The 8,077-nt window shown below is 47.2% G+C and overlaps 1 protein-coding gene across 1 annotated transcript; it reads right to left on the reverse strand.

Moving 5' to 3' along the window:
- Positions 1-673: 673 nt before the first annotated feature.
- Positions 674-5,729, reverse strand: CTSZ (cathepsin Z). Its single transcript, XM_059481065.1, has 6 exons — positions 5,478-5,729; positions 4,844-5,007; positions 3,070-3,249; positions 2,331-2,481; positions 1,969-2,131; positions 674-1,516 (listed from the first exon to the last, which is right to left on the reverse strand). Exons 1-6 carry the CDS (start codon positions 5,612-5,614, stop codon positions 1,403-1,405), a joined length of 909 nt encoding a protein of 302 aa, XP_059337048.1. The 5' UTR covers positions 5,615-5,729; the 3' UTR covers positions 674-1,402.
- Positions 5,730-8,077: the final 2,348 nt, after the last annotated feature.

An 8,077-nucleotide genomic window follows, 5' to 3' on the forward strand; every position in this document is an offset into this window, starting at 1 on the left:
GCTGGATTCCTCTTTACACCCCTCACTTTTAAACAAACTGTAATTTTCTTCAACAAACAAGCACATTTTGCTCCTCCAAGTACATCTGTTTTCTGAAGAAGCTGCTTTCTAAAAGACACTGAAATTCTAAGTCCAGATGGATGTAAATTTAAAAAGGAAATCACCTGAAAAGGGCAAAAGTTGCTTCTCTAGAGGCTGTTGTGAACTTCCTTGCTTATCTTTGAATAAAAGATTTACTGTTATTCTAGCTAACTCTCACCATTTAAAATTTGCATGTGACCTAGTTTTTGTAATTTAAGTAAACTGTTGAATTAACAGCAGAAATTATTCACCTTACAGAGAATAAATTTAGGATCCAGCCCTATACAAGCTCTTGGTGATAATCAAGATATAATAAAGTTTGCTCTGTGTTCATGCAGCTTTACCAGCAGTTTAAACAAGATTTATCTTTACTTTCCTGTGTTCAGCTTGGTATCACTTCCTCTAAACAGTTCCTCTGTAGATGATTTGTAACTTGTTAAACCCTTTGTGAAGCTGTGATCAGTGCTGTCCCACAATCCTGCTCATACCCAGTTGCTGTTTGAACCAGCATCACTGCTGTATAAAATTGTTCATCAGGCCAGAGAGAGACAACCACACACCTGCATTAATAAGCTCTTAAGACCCAGTCATGTAAGAGAAAAAGTCTGTTTATTAAATCAGTTAGCAAGGTCAGGCAGTAACATCTGATATGGCACTGATTTGTAATATTAGTGAGTAGTTCAGGGTTATGGTAATTTATGTTTTGCCTCTTTAGGAGAAAAAAGGCATAATCACATATTAAAACAAGAAATTTGAGCAAAGACAAGGCTAATCAAGTAAGAAGTGTTTAGACTGTCTTTTGGTTAAAGTAATTCCCATTATATAATTTTGGTGGATAAAAGCAACTTCATCATTTAACAATTCCAACACTACTATTTCACCAGGAGGTCAAGCAAACAAGGTTCAATATTTTTAATTTATCAGGTCCAGACTTTTCATGGCTTTTGCATCATTGCAACATATTTGGTCAGTACTGTCACAGAATTTAAAAGAAGCTCTAGACCCAAATATTGAGTACACTTTTCCAGTACATCTACATGATTTGTATTTAAAAAAATAGATATTTACATGTACAGGTTCTGTGATCCAGTCAGTGTGATTTTAATACTGTGCATCAAGGCAGACAACTCCTTCATGGGTGAATTACTTCAAGGTGTAAATAAAATTAGGGCAGTTCTGTATTTTTTGAAGGCATTGTGTGTTGCATCTGGTCTAATTGTTCAGAACTGTGAAGGAGTCTTGGGCTATTATTCTTTAAACAAGAGGAGCTTGTGCTGGGAAGCTTCCAAAGTACCCAAACACAAAGCTGTACCATGTAGAATCAAGGCAGTATGGGATCCCCATATGCACAGTCCTCTTCAATAGCCAGATTGTAGTCTGCTCCTCTCCCACCCTTGTAGGCACTGGTCACAATCCTCAGCCAGCCTCTTTCACCCTGTAAAGGATTGAATTTGCATTGTAAATTAGGAAACAGCTGTAAAAATTGTGTTGGTGAGCCTGTTCTGCCAAATATGAGTGATGAGGTGAATGGAGAATTCACTCAAGCTGAAGTGCAGCCCTGGAGTCATGGGGCAACCTGCCTGGGTAAATTTACATCCCACTCACCCACTCCTGGTCCATGACTGCATTTTTGCCTACAACTCACAGCAATTTCCAGCTGCCCATAACAGGAGCTGCATGTCCTTGAAAGGCAGAATTTGGGATAGAGCTGAAAGTTATTACTCAAATAACTTTGGCCAAATATCCTTGCCTTCAGATTGGCTGGGCGTCATTTTTAAACTGGCAGTCTAGTCCAAAGCAAGTTTCAGTTTTATATCCACAGGCTGCAGTTTAGCAAGTGACAAACCCCACCCCCAAAGCCCAAAGTGTGTTGCTGTGTCTCCTTACCCAGGGCTCACCCCAGGAATTCCGAACTATCCAATATTCTGTCCCGTTCTCCACGCCCCAGCCAGCCACAGACACGATGTGATTCACTGTGGGTGAGGGGTTGTACTCTGTGTACAGCCCCCCTGTGTAGGCATCCAGCTTTTCTGTAGCCATGATGCCACAGCTGCAAGAAAACAGAGAGAGGAGGTTTCACACAAGGGGATCAGGGCAGGGGCCTGCCTAAAAACCAGCTGGGTTTCTTGTATTTTGAATTCTGATCTCAGTTTATAGACAAACTAGAGTCTGCATGTTAGAGCAGAGCTGCTGACACATGCTAGAGTGAAAATGTACACAGAGTTTCATGTATCTTTTTTTTTTTTTACCTAATTGGTCCATTAGTGTAGATTTCTGCCATCATTTTTTCTCTTCCACTGACAGACCCATAGTCAGCAACTTTCCAGAGAGTGTAGTTCTTGATCACATGGCATTCTCCAAAAGTGACACAAGTTCCACACTGGTTGAACTTCTTACACTCTGCAAAACAGAGGTGACATTACCACTGAAAGTAATCTGCAGGATTTTTCTTATGTTTTCTTCAAGTGAAGTGATTGTAGGACACTGAGCTTTTATAATATAATTGAGGCAGATATTAATAACTTCAGAGTAATTATTAATACATATTCTCTCTGGTGAACTCAATTGTTTTCTGGAAACCACATTTAACGTCCCTTTATATCACCACTTACTGCTCTTTACTTCACAGGTATAAATACTTTGTTGAGGACATAGAGAAACCATTCCAGTCATACATGACCAAAGGTTAAGTTTCTCCTTTGCTCAGCTTGAGGTGACACTTGTAAATATTTCAGTACATTAGAGATTGTGTGTCACAGATTTAAGAGATTAAGTTAAAACAATTCAGCTGTGCAAACTTGCCTGAGCACGATTTAGTGCTACCCTGTCTGTCTGGAGCAGGAGACACACACAGGCCGGTAAAGAAAACCTGCTCTATCAGTCAAACAGCAGGAACCAGTACTCTGAAAACCCAAACCATTTTTTTAAAATACACTAAGATCTGTCAAAGCTGGGAAGAAACCCTAGAGCAAAGCAGAGGCACCCTACTTTGGTCCTTGGCCTGGTAGTTGTTGCAGGTCTCGTCGGGGATGCCGTGGTCGTGCGCGTACTTCCAGACCCCCGAGTGGTCCCCGCCCTCGCAGGAGCCAGCATCAGCACAGTCGATGACATTCTGCACAGACAGGTAGGCAGAGGGCCAGGCCCCTTTCCTCTTGATGTTGATTCGGTCTGGAAGGACAAGAAACTGGGGTTTGCTGCTGGAATTCGTGGGTGGCTGCACATTGCAGCTGCTTTTGAAACTCTCTCCTCTCCATTGAACCTGCCACTGGCTGCAGACTGCAGCACTTGTGGTTGGAAAGGCTCTGCTCTCTGCAGAGAGGAACACAGCCTGACCTAATTCAAACCAGAGGCTGAGCTATTGTTGTGGGTTTCCATTAGGAGGGGTTTTTCCATTAAAAACTCAGCAAAAACATGGAGATGAGTAAGATCTGTCTAAGGCCTTGAAGAGCCCTAAACCTCTTTTAATTCAAGACACAGCTTCTGAAAACTTCCAGATCTGTTTCCGGACTTTGACAGCGAAGACTTTTCAAATACACATCTCAAAACAGCTCTGAGCATCATCTTTTAGAGGAGTAGAGATTTATGTATAAGCCCATGCATAAACATAAGCCCATGGAGGCCAGGCTGCTGGCTCTGTGAGACAGTCTAAATGCAGGAGAAAGCTTTCAGACTTATCTCCTTGCTGTTACACCAGCATCTCACTGTTATCCTGCCATCTCAGGCAGGCACCACCACCCTGCTGCATTCTTTTGTCAGAAACAAGAAGCTTACTTGGCGGAAAAGCTTCCTGACGAGTATTTATAAACTGCTTTTCTGCATTAACAGTTTTAACTGATGCCACTGTAGTTACTTTAAATCCTATTAGTACCAACAACATTCAAATAAACTTGACAGAACAGGGAGCTATCATCCCAGCCCAATCTTCCTGCAAGCTGCTGTATTTTACTGTCCCAGTCCTTCACTCCATGCTGGCAGGTGTCATACCTGTCCACATCCTTGTGTGCTGCATGATTCCTGCTGTCTGCTCACACCTGCCTTGTCTGCCCCCTTCTCCCCAGTTTGCTGTTTCCCCTTCACAGATAATTTTCCTACAGCCTCCCTATGCAAATAGTGCTTCTCCAGCACGAAGCTGTTGCATGCAAATCATGCATTCTCTCTAGAGCCACTACTTCTCCATCTGTAGCAAACCACTACTTCCCCTTGACTAAGAAAAAGGCTGAAATCAGACTTAGTGTCTGCTGGGGGGTCAGTTCATGCAGTGACAGGGCTCCTGCAGCAAATATCCCACAAGAGGCACTTTGTTTCATTTCCTCATTGCCAGCATGGCTGGAGAGCCCCTGCTCTAGTGAGGGACCAGAAGGAGACCTGACAACTCTTTTGCATCGGCTGCCATCACCACACTTCTGAGGGAAGGGCAGAAACTCCAGCTCTTACCCCAGGACCAAAAGAGCAGTCTGGGAGGAGCTATGGCCACATTCCTTCTGCCAACAGGTTTTTAACCACATACCAGCGTTCCCCCCTTGCTGCCTTTGGATAAGGTGGACACAGCCACACTCTGGTTGCTTTTCCTATTGAAACCAACCCTCCTTGCCTTCAGCTTGGGCATTCCCACTGTTCTGGTGTATTCACAGGCACCTCAGCCTCAGTTTTGCTGCGTTAGTCCCTGCAGTGATTTAGCACCTTACACCAGCTGTCAGTAACCTGAATCTAAACTTCCTTTGCTTCCAAACACTCCCGATTGCAGCGGGGAGCCCGGGGGTACCTGCCAAGGCGCTGGTGCTGCCGTGGGCCCAGCAGGAGCCGCAGTACTGCGGGATGTGCTGGTTCCGAGTGGTGCTGGCGTAGTTCACCCCGTTCACGTTCCGCCAGTCCCAGCTCCGCGGCAGCGCCGACACGTCCAGGTACTCGTGCGGGCGGGGGTAGGTCCTGGGGAAGGGGGAACGGGACGGGGAGGGAGCGCCGGCATCCCCCGGAGCAGGACGGCCGGGTGTTATTTAAAGCAAAACAAAAAACAAACAAACAAGCAACAAAAAAAAAAAAAAAAACCGAAAAATCAAACCCCACGGATTTCACCGAGTTCCACAACGAGCCCGCGAGTGGCCGCCGGCGTCACGTGACCGATCCGGCCCCGCGGTCTCGTGACCGCCCCCCCCCTTCGGCCCATCCCGGACCCCAGAGCGGCCCCGGGAGCCCCCGAACACCCCGGGAACCCCCGAAATCCTCAGGGAACGCCTGAAACCCCCGAACCCCTCGGCCACCCCCAGACCGCCCCGGACACCCTCGAAACCCCCCGGGAACCCCTGACCTCTCCGGGCACCCCCGAAATCCCCGAACCCTCCCGAGCCCCGGCCGTGCCACCCGTGAGGGGCCGGAGGGCACACGGCAGCGAAGCGCACCTGAGGCCGGGCGCCCTGCGCGGGGCCGGGCGGTAGCAGTGCTGCCCCTCCCTGAAGTGCAGCCCGGCGCGGGCGGGCGGGCAGAGGCAGCCGCAGAGCAGCAGGAGCGCGATGAGGGGCGGCAGCGGCGGGGCCATGCTGGGACAGCGGCGGCTGCCGGGCTGCGGCCGCGCCGGGGTTTGAGGGCGGAGGGGAGGAGCGGAGGCACGGGCGGGGCCGGGCCGGGCTGGGCTGGGCTCACCTGCGGCGGGCGGGGACAGCGGGCCGGGACAGCGGGCGGGGACAGCGGGCGGGGACAGCGGGCCGGCCCCGCGCCCTCCTCGGTGCCGCCTCAGCGTGTCCGAGGGAGCTCTGGGGAACGAGGAGCCAACTCAATCCCGCCGTCCCAGCCCCCAGTGGCGCTTCCAGCTCAAAAATTCGGTCACATGGGTTGTGATTGTGTCTGGGACAGGCCCTGTCACAGGTTTCTTCACCTTTGGCCTAACACCTCAGCATTGTGCTAGACTGTGGCCAGAAACTGTGACTGGATTTTTGTTTGTTGTTTTTTTTTTTTCCTAGTCCCAATTTCTGGATTTCTCAAGCCCTTTAATGCTACAATTAGCAAAGGAACACAGGCCGGTGTCCATTTTCTAGGCTGCTCCTTAGGGCTTGAATATCTGAAGGTTCTTCATTATTTGCTAGAAGATTTAGTCAATAGTAAAAATAGTTTTCTAATTTTCCTGCAGAAGCTTCTAGTGACTGTGTGAATGGATTATCAGCCTCTTTTGCATACATTAGATAGAAGTTTTCATGTTTGATAAACAGGTTTACTAAACCACAGACAGTTCTCCCCTCCTAGCTTCTCTTCCTTGGCTTTCAGCACTTTTTGCAGAGGGCCTGAGGTTTATTAGCTCCATACGATGAGCAGAGAAACTGAGGCACAGAGAACAAACACAGGAAAAGGAACAGCAGAGCACGAATGGAGCCTGTGAGTTGAATGCATTGGTTTTGGTATCATTATTAGGGGTGATTCAGTTAGCCCAGGGTAGTTAAGACTTGCATCAGCTTGTCTGGCAGCCATTCACAGATCTCTGTAAAATTATCTGATGCCCTGTAGCCAGGCTTATCTCAAACTGAATAGGCTTTCCTCTCAACAATCTTCTCTGCTACTCTGAAAAGCCAGCTCCTCCCAAGCAAACCATAAAAAAAGAGTATCCCAGAATGCCTCCTTGCACATGCATGTTTATTGGGGGTAGTGTTAAAAAACCCAAAAATCAACCAAGGAAACAAAACCAACAACAAATAGCCCAGCAACCACAAAAGCCTGGTGTCTCTGTGGTCTCAGCTCGAGCCCAACAGCAGGACTGTGGCATCTGCGAGCAGCGGCAGCCTGATAATGTGCCCAGTGCCCCAGCTGTGCCCAGTGCCAGGCTGCTCCTAATCTCCCCCGTGCCAAAGCGCCTGAGAGCCGGCCCATCCAGCTCAGCCCCTCTCCGCGGTGCCTCTCTCCGCTAATCTGCAGCTGCACATGGGCCGTGGCGCTGCTGGGAGCCCCGCGTGTTAACAGGCCCGGGGGTCGCTGGGCTGAGCAGGGACTGCAGCTGAACCTCCACAGAAACAGCCCCTCCTAGGCCGGCCGTGGATAAACTCAGACAGAAATGCAGATGGGGAGGAGAGGGAAAAGAGGCCCAAGCCCACAAACATCTCGGCTGCCCGGTGTCATGTGCCAGAATGTTTAAGGCTCTATAAGGAAGCACTTCAGAGGAGGCACACGATTCTGGGGAGCTATTTTCAGCAAGAGGAAAAACCCCTATTGAGTGATTGCTTATTTCTTTGCTTCCCTTTTCTGCCTTTCCTTGTGAGATGTGCTCAGTGAATTTATTTAATGCTGAAATTATTTTGTTAAATGTTCTGGACAGTGAATTAGCACCTTCAGCCTCTTCCTAAGCTGTGCCTATTGTGAATACATTGCATATTTTTAATTTATATTAACGAATATTTTTATAAATTAATATATTTTTTATATTTTATATTAATTTAGTATTTGTTATTGGCATTGTGTCAATGTCTATTCAGAATGCAGCAGTTGAATATACAACTCAGACGTGCATTGCTGCTCTTAGCTAAGGATGGTTGGAGGAAACAAGTACAAAATGTGCATAAATAAAATGAGATATGCTTTTTAAGTAAATGTCCAAATAACCTTTTCAGAATTTTCTTAGGGAATTGTAGAAGGAATTGTGTCTCTTGCTGGGTAAACTGGCTTTCCACTTATCTTTTGAAAATGATAAAATGATTGTGTTTTAAGGAAACAAAATGAATCTACCTGCATTTGAAGTCTTCCTTTTATTGCTCCCTAATCAGTGTGCTCACAGCATGGCAGAGGATGACAGATGTTTGCTCTCTATTTTTTTAAAATGCACTTCTGGTGCTGAGCTCTGTGTCAGGAGCAGTTGTCTGTTCCTTCATTGGTTGGTGGGGGAAGTCATCAAGTGGAGGGGAAGCCTGGAATAAGCTGATTTTTCTTCTGTAACCACATGGAAGCTCAGAAATCCCTTATCTCCAGCAACCCATAAAGTGGTTGAGTAGTGACATTCAGGGAGTCAAGGCTTCCACTTTCA

The sequence above is a fragment of the Ammospiza nelsoni genome, chromosome 12 (assembly GCF_027579445.1).
Source record: "Ammospiza nelsoni isolate bAmmNel1 chromosome 12, bAmmNel1.pri, whole genome shotgun sequence".
In the NCBI taxonomy this organism is placed as follows: domain Eukaryota; kingdom Metazoa; phylum Chordata; class Aves; order Passeriformes; family Passerellidae; genus Ammospiza; species Ammospiza nelsoni.

What these genes read in the sequence shown, in the direction of transcription:
- CTSZ (XM_059481065.1), bottom strand. Translation starts at nt 5,614, where the DNA reads ATGGCCCCGCCGCTGCCGCCCCTCATCGCGCTCCTGCTGCTCTGCGGC. An exon ending in CTACCAGGCCAAGGACCAAA is followed by an intron (nt 2,482 to 3,069) that starts GTAGGGTGCCTC and finishes TCTGTTTTGCAG; the next exon opens with AGTGTAAGAAGTTCAACCAG. An exon ending in TACACTAATGGACCAATTAG is followed by an intron (nt 2,132 to 2,330) that starts GTAAAAAAAAAA and finishes GTTTTCTTGCAG; the next exon opens with CTGTGGCATCATGGCTACAG.